General features: G+C 34.9%; 1 protein-coding gene across 1 annotated transcript; it reads right to left on the minus strand.

The window, feature by feature from the left end:
- Positions 1-2390: 2390 nt before the first annotated feature.
- LOC139690808 (dnaJ homolog subfamily C member 21-like) lies at positions 2391-19778 on the minus strand. Its single transcript, XM_071588386.1, has 12 exons — positions 19176-19778; positions 18727-18908; positions 18451-18579; positions 17975-18083; positions 14704-14809; positions 13212-13436; positions 12897-13040; positions 12285-12421; positions 9483-9622; positions 6773-6999; positions 4697-4849; positions 2391-2744 (listed from the first exon to the last, which is right to left on the minus strand). The coding sequence occupies exons 2-11, from the start codon at positions 18845-18847 to the stop codon at positions 4703-4705; spliced, it is 1485 nt and encodes a 494-aa protein (XP_071444487.1). The 5' UTR covers positions 18848-18908; positions 19176-19778; the 3' UTR covers positions 2391-2744; positions 4697-4702.
- Between the last annotated feature and the right edge of the window lie 912 nt (positions 19779-20690).

Genomic DNA, 20690 nt, shown 5'->3' on the forward strand with positions numbered 1-20690 from the left:
CTTTGTTAGTCGAGCTCTGAAGATTGATGCTTGGATATTTGCAATGTCGAAACTACTGACCGTAAGTTACTTCCACAGTAGAAAAGAGAAATTGAACGAATTTTATTGGTATTTTTGCACTAATATTTACGGTACAGGAACTGCTAATCATGTGAAGGTCTAATCATTGTGATTCTATAAAGCTGGAACTGGAAACATCGAACAAGGGTTAACCCATGAACAAATCCAACCTCTGTATTAAAAAATCGCGAACCGATAACCACAATTTCGCGATTCTTCAGGATACAAAAAAGAAACGTTTTAAGTGTATTGATTCCTCTGCTAGTTCTTGTTTTCAATCTTGACAGTGTACTCGGTAATGCCGAAAAATGTTCTTTCGAAAATGGTCCGTATTATTTGTAATGGTTGTCGAAATGAGAATGCATACGTCAATCGACACTAGGTTATATTTTCAATCATAACTTAATATAATTTCTGTAACGGGATATGAATACTCATGTGCTGGGAATACGTCAATGTAGTTTTTCTTCTTTAGATTTTTTAGCAAGGGAAAATTATTAAGGTGAATAAATAAATACAAGCCTCAATTATTACCCTTATCAAATTTAATTGGCCCCTCCGTGAATGGGTACTGCTTAGAATCCTTAGAATTTTAGTCTTTACAGGATACGTATTCTGTTAAGTAGATTACAGGAAATATTTTTGGTAGCCAGGATTTCGTTTGTTCTCTTTAGAAGATTTAATAATTCAAAAATTGATTTGTACTTACGTAGGTATCTACTCTTCAGTGGCCTTTTGAGTAAATGTGTACCGCAGCTATTAATCGTCATTTGAAGTAATGGAAGTAAATATTTGTTTTGCCATCTGCGTTTCTGTCATGTGTAATGTCTTGTGAAACGACGTATACTAAAAAGCTTAACCTATAACAAATTAAGTTGAGTAATTAATAACAGGTTCAATAATTAAAACAGGTCTGGTGCTATTTTTCCTAATGGCTGTTTCTTACCGGATCATCATAATGCAGTAATATATCGTGCTGTGACCAGTTTGGAATTGTGTTCTGTGAAGTGATTGAAACTGGTTAATTTGAGCCGAAATCATTGGACAAAGGAACACAATGGAATAAAATGAACCATATAGGTAAAGAAAACGTGTTCATGCAATTTGTAGCCGTAATTGCCACAATGAACACCTTTGTATAGGAGCTCGGAAATACATTTTCGCAGCCACATCCCAACACCACGCGCAAATGAGAATGAGATGATGTGCCAAATTAGTTTTGATTTTGGATAGTCTACAATCCTAGGTTCGGTAGTTTGACGTGATGAGTTTTTTAGAGGAATGTCATGTGCCACAATGACGCAGGTTAACCATTAAACAAAAGTAACCAGTAGTTACATATATCTCACAGTTTTACTAACTAATTTAAGTAAAAACGAATTTCCAAAGGTGTACTTCTATGCAGGAAGAGGAGAAACACAAAGGAGTAAAATCCATAGATAAATTTATTTCACAGAGGAGGGCAGACATTTTAAAGGTCTTTTTTTGTTAAGTATTTGATGATCCTTATTGTAAAATGATGCTGTCTTCCTCACTAGGGTCAACAACTCCTACACAATCATCATTGAATGTTTCCACAAACAATTATCATTGACAATCCCAGTAATCTCCCATCTGGCAGAAACAAAATTGTCACACAATCAACTACCCCAGCCCTTTTCCATCAATCTACTCCAGTCATTTTCCCTCAAGTGGGACTTGGCAAGATTGTTGTTGTTTTCTTTCCAATGGAGGGAAATGCTGGCCATTTGCACCAAACTAGAAACAATGAGTAACTGATGCTCCTCTTCAAGGGATGCATGTGAATGGTGGCAAGCGTATGGGACACTCCTCTCCATGAAGGAGGAGTTCAAAAGGTTTCTGAGCATGTTCATTTCAATGTGGCTTCGACATTCAGGGCATGATATCCCATTCACCCTTGACACATAATTGGGATATAAGGATGGCACGTATGTTTCAATTAATTTTTGGCCCAGGGGCTTACGTTGCCTAGTCTTGTGATATTAACTAAATATGTATCATCATTGAAATCATTAATACCATGTATGTACATGGCAAGTCACACAGGGTTTTTGTTATACATAAAATTGGACATGATAGTGAGTTCCTTGAAAATACAATTTTCAGGAGTCTTTTTACATTTGCATCATATTAATAAATGCAGGGCTAGTATTGAGTTCATTATTTTCTCATTTAATTGTCAAAAGCTATTCCCAAAATTTTTAAGGTATCCATTATAATTTCCATAGTTTTGAATTTTTACAAATTTTGACTCTGACAGTGATTGATGCAAGTTTCACCTTCTGAAGTCTTGCTTTTATGATTTTGCATAAATGAAACAAATATTTCTTTGAAAATACTGTTGTATTTTTTAAAAATCTCTTATCAATCATATAAATCAACTAAGTCTTTCAAATTGGATGTTACACAATTTTTTATATAAATAAGTCAGGTTACTAAAATTGTCTCCCATCTCAACAACCAAGATGAACATGACTTTATCCCATTACAAATATTGCCACTCATCCTCAACAAACAACGTACAATGAAATCCACAGCCTTTGAAATTAAGAAAAATCAAAGATAGGTAAAAAAATAATGTCTTCTAATGTCTTTAAATATCATGCTTCCAAACTGTGACATGCTGAAGTACAGCTGCTCCACAATTTCTGAGAATAATGGTCCTAAAAGAAGATACAAAAATATTAATTGATTATGAAACCCGAGTATCATTATAATTCTCCCACAAAGGGCAATTTTTACGTACACACACCATGGAACTCTGATACGATAAGCATTGCATCATAACCAGTTATGGACAGAAAATTTGGGCATTAGATCAACTGCTCTTGTCAGTGGATTTTTTAAGTTCAGCATCCATAAGAGGTTCTTAATTCTAGCTGTAAAAACAAGAAGGGTAAGCCTCTCCCTGAGGTAAAATCAAAGGAACAAGTGTGAGAGAAATACATAGTTGATTTATAAAACTTACAATGGTTAGTTAACTTGGATCAGGAAATTTATACACGGATAAGATGCCTATATCAACACTTCTTATAAACAGAAAATGAGACAACACAGCAGCCTCTTTGATAGAACTCTCATACATGACTCTGCTATTGAAATGTGCTACCAAGAATCACTAAAAAATTGTATATTTTAAGAATTTAGTGAAATTTCGGCAAGAAAAAATTGCAAATTTGAAAATGAAAATTGAGGCCCAAGCCTTCTTCTACAAAAATAAGACACATCCTATCAAAGGGTGACTTCAGCCAAAGGGGGTGACTTTGACCATGTGGGCACTACTCCAAATTTTCAAACCTTAGATAACAATGTCTTAAATACTATGGGCCAACAATACTTCATAACATTGTCAGTGTATATCACTGGCAAACCAGCCTTGTCTTCTGCAACAGTTACTGTACAGTACAGTTGTACTGATGAGCTCAGTTAATATTGGTGTATCCTTGAGACAAGTGTACAAAAAATCAGTCGACATTTATATCTGCTGGAGCCGGGTGTTAGAATGTGATCTTATGGTGGTGTTAGTTTGTTCATCACAAGATTACAAAAATAGCTGAAATGTCAAACTCAAACAGAGGATACTCTGACTTTTTAGGAAAAAAATTGAAATACATCATTAGTCACCCCTGTATTTTGGGGTGCCTTCAGTCATCTCCAGACACTATCAGAAAATCAGTGGCAGCTGTTCAAGCTAAGAATATGATGAATATCACATGGAAAAAGCATTAGATGGTTGCAAGAGAGAGAATGACAATCTTAAGGACAGCAGTGCAGTACCAGGTTCCAAGGAGCCTGCTGCAAGATCTCGGGAAAGCATCTGAAATGAGTCAGAGGTCAAAGTGCACTTAACCATGAAGCAGAGGTTAAATTTGTGGAACGGCTATTAAAGTGTGCCTCCATACACCACTTAAAGCAGAGTATCTCTGCCCCACTTAGATTGAAAGAGGAACTTTACCAACTTGGATAGAAGGATCTGGTGCTTGCTACAGTCAAGATACATCTGGGTGGTTTGACAATAATTTTTACCATGGTCAATACGTGATTGCTCCTCTTGGAACACATTCCTGGCCCTCAAGTAAAGGCCCGGTAGAGACATACATATTGTTAAGACATTTGTCTAGAGAAGTTTTAAAATAGGGTAAGGAATATCATATGCCATTTGTACTAATAAACCACAAAGTTATGCATCTTTGCCAGTCATAAGATGTGTCATTTTTCTGGCCCCTTATGGTAACTTTGGGAAACTGCAGTGACAGCTGGAAATATGTCATCATTTTACCGAAATGTGAATTCCCAAGAATGATAAAATCAGCACTAGTGGCCTTTCAACCAAATCTTAAGCATAACATTTGCATCAGGAATGAAGGATTACAGGAAGTGCTGTACTTGGTTTCAAAAATATAGCAGCCTAATAGAGAAATTCTCGGTTTTATTTGCATTTCTAATGTAAATTTCCAATTAAATTATTTTTTGGGCCAGCAGTACCAATTTTCTTGAAGAAATAGCAAAAAAAACTTAAATATGATCAAAGCCACTCCATCTTAACACACACTCGGCAAAATATTTTGCTTAGATGAGAGCAAGAACCTCAAATTATTTTTTCCAGTGAATTTACCTTTCACTACTGCTTCTTTTTCCTTTTCTTTTTGGCAGAGCTCTTCTTTGTAAAACCACCGGCTTCGCATTGCTCAGGTGATTCAACTTTAGCAGCAGAATTTAACTCATCTGCAATTTCAGTAGCCTCACCTTTCACTCGTGCCTTTGAATTCTAAGGATGAAATAATGTCAATGCTTAATATAATGCAAACCAATTTATGCAACACAACAAAATTAAAATAAATCAGTTGATATTCACTCTTCATTAAACAGAGAGGGCTGTAGTTCATGTACATTTATGCTATACCCTGCAATGCTGAGACCAATGAATATGCACAGAAAAGAGTAATTTTCTGTATCCTTAAGGAATATGATATATGAGAAACAATATCCAGAATAAAAATTCCTTGAAGTTTTGATCCCAGAGGTGAAAATGGTGTGTGGTGTGCTTCTGGTTTCAATTAGTATGTTCGTGTAATATATCAAAACATAAAGTTTCTGTGAAATGTATGCCCCCTCAAAGGCCTTCATTTTCTTTTACTTAATCTGTGCTAGATTTATAGTTGGATTCCAGTTGACATTGAATTTGTGCGCTAACTACTCCAGTTACAAGTCATTTAAGTCAGCTCTCGGAGAATGCATTGCTTCCAAAAAGAAATGAACATGAACTGTACACAAAAATATTTCAAATTGTTTCAGATAAAGATGATAAGTTTGTGCCATAATTTTGACAACAATAATCTGAATTGTATGAAAAATTTCCATACACAAAATCTGATGTAGAATCTTAGAAACCATAAAGCATAATATATTATCAGTAGAAGTAGAAGTTAAATCGATGTACTTGGTCATTATTCAAGCCTACATCCCAACAAGCATCCATAGGGAGGCAAAAATAGACATGGTACCTGATCAATCAGAGGAAATAATGGAGGAATAATTTGACTGTATATCATTGACATACACGTATACAGCATATACACGTATACAGCATATATATATACATATATATATATACATATATATATATACATATATACACATATATATATATATATATACATATACATATATACACACATATATATATACATATATACACACATATATATACATATATATACATATATACACACATATATATACATATATATACATATATACACACATATATATACATATACACATATACATATATATATATACACACATATACATATGCATACATATGCATATACATAAAAATAAAGATATAAAAATAATAAACATATATACAAAAATATACATATATATACATACATATATAAATATATATATATAAATATATATATATAAATATATATATATAAATATATATATATAAATATATATATATATATGTGTGTGTATATATATGTATGTATATATATGTATATATATATATATATATATATATGTATATATATATATATATATGTATATATATATATATATATGTATATATATATATCTATATAAACACAGTAAACAACCCGAAGGTCGGTTTGGTAGGTGATGGTAGAGATCACCCAGTACTAAGCCCTATACGGCATGCGAAAATTCACACATCAGGGTAGGGGGGCCAGTTCCTTTCCCTGATATATATATATATATATATATATATATATATATATATATACATGTATATATTGTATATATATATATATATATATATATATATATATATATATATATATTATATTACATATTCAAAGGTAGGTGAAGGTAAGAGTAGATGCAGATTCCTAGATTTAAACTGAGTCTGGCATAGAATAGTCCATTAATCACTATAGAAAAAAATCTTGATTTTACATGATTTCATACGTTCAGTACATTGATAAAGATAATACACAGATGTTATATAAGATCAAGTTTCTATATTATTATGGGAACCACACCACCTTGAAGGAAGGGAAAAATTTTCACAGTAGGTCTCTTTGGGAAGAATGACTTAGTTGATGGAATTAAAATTATCTAGAAATAAATGAATTCGAAACAAATAAATCTAATAATTTGAGTGACAAAAGTCGACCAAATCACCCCCATAAGCATAGGACAGAATCCAGTTATTCCTTACCTTTTTCTTACATTTCCCCTTAGCAGGTTTCATACTCATCAAAATCCCAGCATTATCAGTTAAATTTTCATCATCTCCATTCTTCTCACATGCAACACCATTTGTCTTACACTCCTCCGCCGTGGGGAAAACATTTTCATCATCTCCATTCTTCTCACATGCAACACCATTTGTCTTACACTCCTCCGCCGTGGGGAGAACAGCATCTGTTAAACTGGAAGAATCAGCTGTAATTTGGAAAAAATCATATATATGAAATACTTTTAAATTTAACTATCTAAAAAGTGATTATAAATGGTTTATGAAAATTTTTCAAATAAAATTGCTAGACAAATGAAAAGCTCAACAGAGAATAAAAAAATTCTCTGCTGTTTGAATTGTGCATAGTCCTTATGAACGTAATGGTACATCTAATCGAGACCTACAAATTGTTTAACTAGTACTATCAATCTTTAGAAGAACGAGCAATTTTTGTTTCCCTAACTTACATTTTGGAGCCCCTTGATGAGCAGAGATTACAATACATAGCCTATGACAAGACATCAATCATTGAAAATTCCATCAAAATTAGTAACTTGCATTAGAGATAACCAAACATCAACAATCCGACTAACAAACTTCTTGCCACCTCTCTTTAATATACGAACGGTGATATTTGAATATGAAGTGCATTACTCAATCAAAAGTTACCGATGTGGCATCTCCCGCAGTTACTTGGAAAAATGAAAATGTTTACAAAATTTACTGCAGGGTCACAAACGACAAATTTATTCAATGTAATTCCCCACTTGCTTGAATGATGGCCTCCATTCATCATCTGAAGCATTCATAAGCCTATTTTAAGGTGCCTCGGTCCATATCAGCAAATGCCATTTCAATTATGGCTCTCAATGAAGCAATGTCTGGACTAGCTGGTGACCCTTACAACACACTCTGCACACAGTAGTTCAACGGATTTAAATCTGGGCTGCTGAGAGGTCAGAATTATTTGGATGAAAACATATCGATCTCCGGCAGCCAATTTTGCACCAAATGACTCGTATGGGCTGTTGCACCGGCCCACTGGAAATTGAACGGCCTTCCATAGGACAGAGTTTTCATCCATGGCTTCACCACATTTGTCAGAACATGCAAATAAACTTCTTTGGAGATATTTTCCCCTCTGTTAACAAAACTTGCTGGCATGACATCACCCTCACTAGAAACTTCCTAGGACATGAACATTCACCAGAAATTTCATTCTGGAAAAAACAAGGAAATCTTCAGGGTCATGGGTTAGCCAGTGGTATTTCCTGCGATCGGTTTAAGCATTCTAAGTAAAAGTTTTTTCATTAAAAAAAATCTGATTTGTCCAGCAGCATTGTTTTTTTAAGGGACACAAAAACAGGTTGCAACATTCAACTAGCTTTTCCCTGGTGGCTTCAGAAAGCATCTGTCTTATATTAATGGTGTAAGACTTGTGGTGGAGGTCCTCCTCAACAAGCAATCTTTTCACTCACACAGACAAGAATTTTTGAATTGATTCCTCAAAAATGCTCCTGAATCCGTTGGATAACATCAGGCATCCTAACAATGTGCTCCTCCCTGTTGTTGCTAAACCATTGTCAGACTCCTTATACTTTGTGACGACATCATACATGTATACACTGTTGATCTTGGGCACCCGAAGAACCAAACACCATCAATCTCAGGTACCCAAAGAACCAAATAATTTCTGTCACCTAGCAACCATACACTTTCAATACTTGGCTCTTTGGTTATACTCAACACTTGTTCTCAACATTGAGACCCATTTCAGGTTATGACGGTTCAGTACAAAGGTCAAGCTTGTTTGGGCGCCAATAGCAGCCTCCATATGTGGTATAAATGGTGGGAATTTCAAAATGAATTTTATCTGGCCACACCCTGTACACTTAAGTACACAGGTATAGAGTATGTTGACTTCTGTTTGTTCATTTATTGCCATGATTATTCAGTGGCCCATCAGTTTAGGTAAATAAAATAAAATTATGGAACATCTGACCATGATTTCACTTACATTTCCTTCAAATTATGACTTCCCTAAATTTACAAATTTTTCCTTCGTCCTCCTCAATTGTGTAAAAGTGGGGTTCCACTGTGTATGGTAGAAATGCTAGACCAGAAAATTTAGAAAAAAAAAGAGAATATTATACGAATGAAACATAGCTCACATCTAGCCATACTTGATTGTGAGAAAGAAAAAGGCTTTAAAGAAAATGAAAAAAATAAGGCTGTGGGGAGAGGCAACATCACTGCAAAGCTATTTATGAGATTTCAAAGTACGGGTACATTTTTTCATTTCATAGGGTGAATATCTAAATTCAGTGTTATGATTTATTATTATTTTCAATAGCCAATTGATTGAGGTATGTTTTTGATGGACCAGGGAATCCTCCCAGCCCATCCTTAACCCAACACCATTTTTGGAACTCCACTCCTACACTCAATATGGCCTCTATTCACTTTTCCTGTCTTCTTTTAATTTCTCCAATCAAATTTATCATCTTCCCCAACATACCAAGGACTTCTTTGTCGGTTTCTGATTCCATCCATTAAATTTCTTCCATTCTTAACTTATCTTGAGAAGATTAACATGACAGTGGGGATTTTGAATAATGGAAGAGTTGGCCTTGATGCCATAAGAAATTTAATGAAAATTCTCAACTTGATGACAAGTTAAAATCCTTACCTTCTTCATCGTCTGAATTACTGATCCTCATATCATCTGAATTATCCTCATATTTTTCATCATCCAATTCAAGCCTATATGAATCTGGCAAAGCAGCCACTTTTTCTTTGTGTTTTTTTGAGCTTTCATGGTTGGCAAACCTAAAAGAATAAAAAAGGAGAAATAGTGAGAAAAATACATAAGAAACAAAACCCATGCAAGGCACATTGGAAATATTTGGAACACACTGGTATTTACTAACATATATGAGTAATATTTATAGGGTGTGTACTTTGAAACTATTAAAAAAACTCAATGTTTTTTGAGGCATACATTCAGTTTAACCAGTTACTGTACAGTACAGTCCCTGAACAAATGTTTCATCAAACAATGACACTGTTCATAATCTATAAAATGCAGGAGTGGGAAATGACAAAGAATGGTTGACCGTATCATAGTGAAATCAGATGAATAACCCAAAATCCTGCTGTCTGTTGGAAGTGGGGTGCACATGAATACATCAAGAATAAAATGCATTGTCCTGATCATACATTCCAAAATAAACCTAAATTATTGACCGTGAGCCCTCCATTAGAAGGACAAGCATTTCCTAGATATTTAACCAAATTCTTAGAAATGTATATTACAGTACTCTTTCACTACAATGATACACCAACACAAGAAATCGTAATTGAAAGGATGCCATAATTTCATCCACATTGAATGCAAATGTCAATCTAGTCAATGAACAGGACACTTGAAAATCAGTCACAAGCACATGAAAACACCATTGGCATTTATTGCAAACTAAATGGCTGAAGAAGAAAATTAAACCTTTCCTCTAGGTAATAAAACTTACAAATACACATGCGTCACAGTAAAAATTAACATAAAACTGGTAGAATATCATGCAAAGCATTTGAAATTGCCTAAAGTTGAGCAATTTTAATTCACTGCCAGGCAATGGAGGGCCACATGGAGCAATGGCTGCCAAGAATAGGATACCTAGGCGTGAATTTGTATCGCCTCTCGAATATTTCGGAACAAAAATGTTCACATGCCTATATTTCAACAATATTCACCGAAATGCCCAGCATATTAAAAGTTGAAGATCACGTTTCAACTATATATTGACTGGAATGAAATTGACTTGGATTAATGAAAAAAATGGAAGTGATGAATAAGCCTTTCCCCATACTTTCAAAATCGATTCCGTTTACAACTGATATAGGTATCCTCGCAGAGAGGAAAGAAGACATGAAAATAATACAGTGGAACTTCATACAAGCATAATTTGTCCTGCGATCTGTTTCGGTGGAAGGTGAAACACTCACTTGGTGAAACAACTTTTTGCATACAAGTTATCTAAAAGGTTGAATCAAAGAAAATTATATAAACATTGTTTAGGATTGTGGATCATGTTCACCTTTTCTTCTATTGCAAGATGAAGCAACCAGGAATGCAAACTCAATTTATAAAAGCAAAAAAGAATCTAAATAAACAGTTTATTTTATATGATAAATAACTAATTCCTTTTTACTAGAAAGTTGTCTGGAGACATTTGTTTTAGCTGATACCTCAAACTTTAGCAAAAATGCAACACAGAATTATCATTAAATTAATTTCTGGCATGTATCAGTACTGCTTTATTAGGGCGATGCCTCGTCCGCTTGATTCAATGCTATAATTTCCCGTGATCTCCACATCACATTTAGCTTGCTGTTTTGGACTTAACACTAATAAACAAGCAAGCTTTTAATTTCCAATTTGCTGCTTACATTTGCGCAAAACAGCAGTGTGAGACCACTTTTCACTGGCTAGTGGCCAGGCAATGTATTCTCTTCTACTGTTGCATGTAGAAATATAGGTTTGCTTTGGCATCTTCTTCCAGATGAGACCCGTCTTGTCACAATTGAAAACCCTTTTCGAGCTGGTAACCCTCAGAATCATTAAGTTTCTTGATGTTACCTATGTAGTTCTCTGCTGCCTTTGACTCAGAGCTTGCTGCTTCATAATGCTCACAGTGCCATGGACGCCGGTTCTTCTTGAACCATGCACAGCTCTTCTTAAATACTTCTTCAGCCATTAATGACCCCAACATCTTCTAACGAGGTTGGCAAACACCTCTTCCCCTTCTCACAAATGATATCTTTGTTATTATTGTCATATTGCAATTACTTTTCCCTTATCCATATGAGAAGCAACCTTTTAACATCATGGAGAATATGTGCCCGTTGCGTAGATATTCTTGTAACTCTTTAAAACATCTACCTTCTTAATTTTGCCCTTTTTCTCGAATAAAATGCAAATTGCTGATGTGGGTACTAGATCAGCCACGCTTCCACTCTATTCCTGATTTTCAATGACTTCACTTTTCATTTCCACAGTTATTTTTATTCTTTTGTCTCTTTCTTCTAATGGATTTTTCTTTACGGTCATTTTTAAAACTATGCACAAATATCATTGAACTTTGCACCAAATAAGTCTGAACACAAGTTAGGAAAAATGTTTGCCCACTAGTGACACTAAGATAGCAATCCTTTTTGGGACTAGCAATTTTGCTCATCATGCAAATTATGCACTATGTGAGGTTCCACTGTACTAGTCTGTGCAAAGGCTAGAGGAAGGGATTAAAAAGGACGACATTTTGAGACATGATTAGACATTACAGAATAAACCTATAGTAACAGTTAATAGTCACATTAAGAAAGATGATTTTCTGATAAGACTAGGATAAAAAAAACTTGAAAAAATTAAATAGATAAAATGTATATAATTTCATATTAAGATCACTCATTTTCAAATTTATTAAAGATTACTCACGACTTCTCACTGTTAAATATTTTATTACATGCAACACAGTAAAGTTGTGTAATTGCACGTGATTCAGCATCATCAGAATCATATGCATCTGAGGAAGGACTATCACCAAATTCAGTGGCCAGGTTACTTTCTATTTCCTGAAAAGATAAAAGCGAAAATCAATAATTGCATAATTACATGCCACCCAACATGTGAAAAATATATTTCCACAAAGTAGTTTTCTATACACAGGGGAAAACCATGCAATTTCAACTGTGTTTCATTGGACATAATGTATAATTCAAAGGTAATTGCAGTCCCAGACCAAATGTCCCAGAATTGCCATGATTCTGAGCACCGATGAATTAAAATGGTCTAAAATGAATTTCACAGCCAAGATCAGGTTCTGAGACTTGCAAAAATATTGTTTATGGTAAACATTATTTGAAAAGGCACAGTAGCAAAAAAATAGGTCCTTGAAATATCTGGGTTTTATATAAATAAACTTAATGATATTTTTTAGTTCCCCAATTTGTTAGTCAACTCTTTCCAAGAAAAGTTCAAAATACAATGGGAACATTCCTACAAACTGTAATGTTTAGTATCTAGAAAGATAAATAAAAATAGATGTACCTTCAACTCCTTTTCCAAGTTTTCCATCTTAGCCCACTCTGCTTCTTTAACTTTTGCTATTTCCCTATTCCGCTCTTCCATCTGTCTTAGGCGATTCGCCTCTACTTTCCTGGCATTTTCCGCCGCTTTTGCTTCCAATTCTTTCTGCAGAAAAAGTTTAAAACATGCATGAATATTTTATGAATAATTATTTAGAACCAATAAAAACATGGATAGTACTATAAAAGTAATTTATACATTTCACATTACATTAAGATATGATTAATTAACACAATTATCGACTCGTAAGACAAAAAATATATATTCTCCACTTACCCTATACTTTTCAAGGCGTTTGTCCCGCCTTCTTATAAAGCTCACTAACTGACGAATCTCCCCATTTCTTTTCTTCTTTGCCTTCTCTGTAATTTTCTTATTTTCTTTTTCCATTAATCTAGAAACACGTCGGTTACCTGCCTCTCTAATGTCATACTCATGCAGCCACACAAATGACTTAGTAGTACAGTAATTCTCCCAGAAGGCATAAAATGGATGCACAACCTATAAATGGCAACATGAATTTTTTATCACAATATTCTGGCTTGATTTATACTTGTAGAAAACACAGAGACGATGCAGGATGTAGATCAATATGAGTAAAATATATACTGAATGTAAAAACTAAAGATAGAATGCAAATGGTGGAATGAGAATGTTTTTAAGGTTTTAAAGCAAGTTTTCAAAACCAGGTTTTTTAGAATACCAAGTTCATCATACATATGTCATTGTTAGCACAATTGGTTGACAGGTTTTCCTTTTTGTCTGTTAACCATTTTTCATCTAAGATGACTTAACTATGTTGTACTAAACTTAACACAGCCACAACTTACCCAGAAAGTGTATAAATTGCAACATCGTGTGAAGAATGAAAAAGAACAGTCTTAGGTACAACTGTGACATAAAGGAACACTTCTAAGTTCTTTCACCATTTGGAGAGTGAATGCAGTAATTTTAGCATCAATTTGCCGGTTAGGTATTCACTACTTCTATGGCAAATAATTTTATACAACCGCCTATTCCATTTTCATGAACCAGTCCCACAATCTTCACCCCCCCTCCCCTCAACAAAGCATGTGAAGTTGAACAACACACAAAAATGGATAATTCAACCCCGATTATACTTTACTGACCGTTTCTTGGGCTGATACAGGTAATTAAGCTTCCTAGGTAAAATATGATGAAAACTCAAATTCATTTCAACGCACAAAATGACCTTCCGTAAGCTGCTTCGCTACGTGTGCGCAGGATGAAATAAAAAGGTTTCCTTAACTCATCTCAACAAAAGATGCAATAATTGAGTGACTACTGTATCATTTATTTACAGGTTTAAACATTAAATTAATGGAAAACTGAAGAAATTCAAAATGCATTGCAAATTCATATTTTCAAGTTTAAATGGCAGGATTTCACTTTATACACATGATATGTATGACAAGTATGCAAACAGGTAAATACATACATCACAACTGGTACACGTAATAAAACACCCAAAGGTTGTTTGCCTGAACCCTTTGAGTTGATCCACTACTGGTTCTTAATTTTTTTCTGTGATGATTGGCAGAGCATTAAAATATTGGTTTTTCTAGCACCATGACAAACAATAGAGATGGTGAAATTTAAATGACTATTGTGATTTTTAAAAAGCTAAAACTCAACAAAAATCATTTCCAATAAATTTGAAATTGCACTTTCAGTGGTAATAATTCAATTTTATGATAATTGATTTAAGCTGAACAGGAATGAACCACTAATGGTATCAAAACCTCACCTCATCATAGGAGCTATCAGATCTTCCAAAACTTGGAGCACGGTAATCTCTCTGATCTCTTGAGTCAAAAGAAATATCCTCTGCATATATTTGGTCAAAGAGTTTCCTGCAAAAAATTAATTTCTATGACATCAGTCTGGTTAGTCTTGGGTGCTGAACAAAATAGAGATGAAAACAATTACTAGGCATGCTAGGGGAGCGGCAAGGGTTGTTGGAAGAAGTCCAAAGTAGACAAGGAAAGTGAATGCAAAGCATTTTGATTGGCAACAGAATGATGAAGATGGCAATATAGAAAGAACATATATGTCAGAACATTAGGCCAGTGAGGTAGGGAAAGGAGAAGGCTGGATGGATGGAATGAAGACTAGTAAAAAGTATGCAGAACTGAAGCAGAGCTAACTGTAGTGTAATTTGTAAGGTTTTGTCTGGTTTGGTGAGCATAGAAATTGAGTGTTGATTAGTCTGCATTTCCATCTTAAACCTGCCTTAAATGATAGAATACTAAGTAAAACAGAAGCTTAAGTTGGTTTTCAGCAATAATAAAAATCATTCCAAAGAAACTGCGGGAGATGCTGCAACAGTAACTTTTAACGGAGTCATCCGCTAGTGTGCATTTCAATGCAACAATTTCAGAGTGTAAAAATCATTCGCCTTGACTGGGATTCGAACCCAGATCCCTCAATATCCAGTCGAGTGCTTTAGCCACTTAAGCTACCGAGGCGTCCTCTTAAACTCTGAAATTTTGGGGCTTTTAAAGGAACAAGATGTTGTGACGAAATACCGTACATACAATGTCACAAGCATTCGTAGTTGTTCGTATGACATTGTTGCATTGAAATGCACACTAGCGGATGACTCCGTTAAAAGTTACTGTTGCGGCATCTCCCGCAGTTTCTTTGGAATTTGTCAAAGTAAAACACCATAAGTGTTTAAAGTTGGCTTTAACCTTGTGGACTGCGTCGCCTCGCGCACGACTACGAATGCCTGTGACATTGTATGTACGGTATTTCGTCACAACATCTTGTTCCTTTAAAAGCCCCAAAATTTCAGAGTTTAAGAGGATGCCTCGGTAGCTTAAGTGGCTAAAGCACTCGACCGGATATTGAGGGATCTGGGTTCGAATCACAGTCAAGGCGAATGATTTTTACACTCTGAAATTGTTGCAATAAAAATCATTATTAACATAATTATATAAATAAGGGAAAGCCTCCAGAATACTTTCATGCATACTTTCCAGTTCACTTCAGCCTGCATTATGATGAAACTCATTAATTGGTGCATTCATCTGTAATATATTCATTAGGCTGATGGGGAAGGAATCTTAGTAGGTTGGCTAGTCCTTTCCAATAGGCTACCTTCATTTCCTTCTGTGGTGCTAAGAGTTTCAAAATGCATGTTCTGAGTTTCAGCAACACTCTTTTTTGTTTTATTCTGATGCCCCAAATGATATTAAGAATACATCTCTCAGCTCAAATTTCTGTGGTATATAGCATGGGAGTAGGAGCAACAGCACGCAACTTAGAAAAACCACTCTGATGCAGCAGGGTCCGTCAACAATAACTCAAAACTTTTGCAAAATGGTCATACCATATCTGTTCAACCAAGGCCTACCATTTCTAATTCTTTAACAAAAAATACCAACTATTCTAATTTTCATAATTTTTCCCTATAATAAGTTAGTACAAATTGGAGTACTTGGTTAGTTCAAATCCATAGTAATTTAGTCCCGAAATGAATGGTTTTTTTAAATATACAAGGCTTTGTAACCACCAAGAGACCAGATTTGCACAAATGTCAATTTGTGCAAAGCAGGTGCATATGTTTGCTCCTATTAAAGTCAAGCTGAAAGAACTAGTGAAAATTTTATGCCTTTAAAGAAAATCTATCGTAGGACCTATGAATTCCATTTAAGCATTCATGAATGTAAACATTTTATTTATTATTAAAAAATGGCACATTAAACTATTTTAACCACAACTGATATTGCTAAACTCCACCGATTACTGAAATTGGAAATTAAAGCCATAAAAAACTATGTACAAAATATTTTTATCATTATAACTAAACTGGTATCAGTTTTGGATTAAGTGAGAGATTTGTTATGAAATTGACTGATACAACTAAACTCACATTTTTGTTGTAAAATGCCACTTTTCTACTGCTAACACTAAACTCCTCAGCTGCCTCTTAACCCTTTTGCTGCTGCTCACTCTCCGGAAACCTACTCCTCATATGCGGTGAAAAGGGAGGGTATTGTGTCACTGTAACCTTTACCATTTCCAAAGTAATAAAAATATGAAAATAATAAAAATAATCTAAATTCACTGCTTATTCAATGGAAAATTTACTTATTTATGTTAAAAATATAATTTTGATAAAATTTCAAAGTTTGATAGAAAAACACAGAGAGGATGAAAAGGTACTTTCAGAACAGCAAAAGGGTTGAGATACTCAAAAGTTTTATGACACACAAAAATTACACGTGCAAATACCCCTAAAAATTCTCCTGTGATGGATTGTGCTTAAAAAATGTATTAATGCCACACATGCAGAAACAGCTGCACCTGTATTGCAGGGGCTTACATTTTAAGAGATATCAAATCTAAAATTTTTATTTAACGATAATGAATTTTTAATGTAACTCCACACACTGACCAGAAAACATGCACAATTCACATTCCGAAATTCCTCAACACCTTATTCAAGTACATAATCCACCTCACCCTATCCAATACCTCTCCTGTGACAGCCAATGCATCTACATATCTTACTCAATTACCTCCTCTTTCCAACCCCTGAACATAGCCGTGCCTTCTTGTAGCTATAAACAGCTTGTACCTTCCCTTCCTCTAAAATGTCATGCAGTCCCCAATCACTCATGAAACCGATAGAAACCCCTAAAACTGACCCACATACCCAACAAACTGCAGCTTACTTGAGATGATGCTTTTCTGCATTAATATTTAATGCACTATTTAATTGATTATATACCTTGTATTAGTATGTCTCACCTTACTGTTATCATGCATTAATATGTAAAAAGGCAACTTATTATTCTAATCTACTGCAGTTATCCTTTTTAAAAATTCTCATTTGCTGTGATTTTTTTCCTGAGTTAAACGTCAAATGACACTTTATTTTGTTTATGGAAAAGGGTGTGGTCAAATTAATCACTTAGATGAAAAAGCTCAACGTATCACATTTTTAAAATCGCATTTACGCAAAAACATGGCTTGAAACGCATAGCAAACTTTACTCAAACTATATTTACCTGTACACCGCATAAAACCCTACTTCTTCATCTCCATATCCTCGATAACAGGACGCCGAAAAGTACGGGAATAAATTCGTACTATCATCTTGATAATCTTTTCCGAGGCCTAAAATGGGAAATAAATTATTAGTAGTACACTAAAGCATGTGGAAATAAATACGAAAATAGAGCAAATCATATTGCAGTCTTCACCCTTTCAACTTTTAAATTACGAAGATATATTGTTCCAGGCTCGGAACTTGACCTTCATATGCAAAAATATGCCACCCTATGCAGAGTCAACAGGTTTTTTCTCAAATACAATTCAACGAGAAGTGACTTTAAGGTCAAATCGCTATGAAGCAGCTTATTTTTATCTTCTTGCACAACTCATTCCTGGAGGAATACTTGGCAATGCGATGATAAATAATCGATGTAGAAATCATTCTGATAATGTAGATTAATCGGGAATTTTCCGCTAAAAAAATACTCACCACCTTTCAGAATAGCCTCCCTGTGGGTATCATACCAGGCTCGCTCATGCGCGTCACTCAGGACATCGAATGCTTGCTGCAAATTTTGGAACTCTTCTTTCGCTTCATCCAAATTATCTAAATTTTTATCTTGAAAGGGATAAGATATACGACGAAGGCTTTATATTATTTAATAAATAACCAGAACAATTCTTTAAATACCACAATTCACATAATGTTTTAAGAGTAAAAGATCATTCTACATTACAGAGTTAAAACAACATGAAATTTTTTTACCTGGATGCCACCTTAAGGCCCATTTCTTATATGCTGCCCTTATTGTGCGTAAATCAGCATCAAAAGGAACCCCAAGTACCTCGTACGGACAACGTCGTTTCGCTTCTTTCTGGCCTTCCATTTTTGATGCTGGTTGATCTTGTTAGATCAAGTTCTAAACCGATCGTTGAAGTGTTTAATGACTGAAATACGGGATTTCTACGGTTAGAATGCCTACATTCACAAATGAATAATCATAATAGTTTATCAAATCCTATTTTTCCGTTAATTAAGTTAATGTGCACATTACTTAACGGTTAGTTTTAACTAGACATCATAAAACCGAGCCTTATTAATTCTTCAGCCACATTACCTTGATAAGTGACAATTAATTAAAATTTAAGCTGAGTAACTCAGAACCTGGATATTTTACAATAAGATCAATATGAAGCCTACGCTACAGTACTTACACACAGTTCCAAATTAGTTTCCACCAGCTTGCAGCAAGACGAGGCCTCCTACCACGCAGTTAAAAGCATATATTTGAAGAATCAATTCCGACCCACTAGGTATTACCATACACCTCGAATTGGAAAGAAGAATATGGTTTTCCTAGCCTAACCCGTCCTCGTCCTATACTGATGGGTCAAGGAACCCAAAAACTCTGGTGAGAACACTATCCACCTCAGAAGTTTTGAAGGAACTGTACAAATCGCGGGATTATGAAAGTGTACCTTTCCCGGATCGTTAGCTATTCATATGTACTTCATGTCTCCAACTGTTACACCACCTAATACCTTTAACCACACCCTAGTCACAACCTGTCGGTTGACTGCTTTCCACAAGTTGGTTCGACCACGCGAAACTAAAAACTGCTTTAGTTAATTTTGATGGTCATTTGTCATCTACAATCAATCAATACCACCTTGCCGCGAATTAATGCCCAACGTTGCCCAAACAGATTATAAAGGTCTATGGTACGTACCATAGTTATTTGTATATTTCGTTTATAATTTAATACGCTACTTTACGTTGGGAATGACATCTTACCGAATCATCTCTGCGAGTTCCCACCTTTTTTGGACCTCTCTCCCTTTTTTGCCAAATTGAGAACAAGTGACTGAAGTATGGCGAAGCATCAAAATACTTCCGAAGACCTAATATAATTTTCTCGACAATTAGCGTTTGTGTTACCTATTAATATATATACAGTACACTTTCTCTTAAATGAACACATGTATCTAGTTCCAGCTTTGTAGCTGCGTCATGCTTTTATTAGAAATGTTGAAATTGAACCATCACTTCGATAAGTATATTTATTCGGTCAGTTACTGTTCTTATATTTACCAAATCTCTAGTATTGACATCAATTTCAATTTGGGGTAATGCAATTCCGTTTCAGTGATTGTTTAAAGGCCTTAAAGTTACTGTGGTGACGCAAGTTCTTGTTAATTGTGAATAATACTATTCGTGTTAATTTTTATCCATAACACACTGGCAACATCAAGTTAGTAAGTGCATATTTATTGCTCTAATTCTTTATGTTTTATTTTAGGGCATTCATGGAATAGTCTCATGAAGTTTATACAGCGTGTTTATCTTCAATTTTAACTTTATTGTAATAAAGAGATACTACCACTGGGTCCTTTCAACTATAACTAGTTCGAATCCCGGTGGCGGCAGATATTTTTCAGTGGTATCCCGATCCCTACTTGAGGTGATTTTTGGAGAGCACGCCGTCCGTCGGATGGGATGTTAAGCTGCGGGCCCATTGACGCCTTTCTTAAAGAGGGGGCTAATGCCGGGTTTCTCTGCATCATTTATCCTTTCTTGTCCATCCCAAATGACCTAAGCTTCGGTCGCCTGCCCTAAAACTACAAATACTAAATACACCACGTGTAACTACAGGAGAGTCCCCCTTAAAGTTTCTTTTCGGCCACATTTCTAGATCCAGGGTTCCAAGCGTTGGATTCTAGATCCAATGT

This window comes from Hetaerina americana, unplaced genomic scaffold (genome assembly GCF_022747635.1).
Source record: "Hetaerina americana unplaced genomic scaffold, ioHetAmer1.1.p SCAF_3, whole genome shotgun sequence".
Taxonomy (NCBI): Eukaryota; Metazoa; Arthropoda; class Insecta; order Odonata; family Calopterygidae; genus Hetaerina; species Hetaerina americana.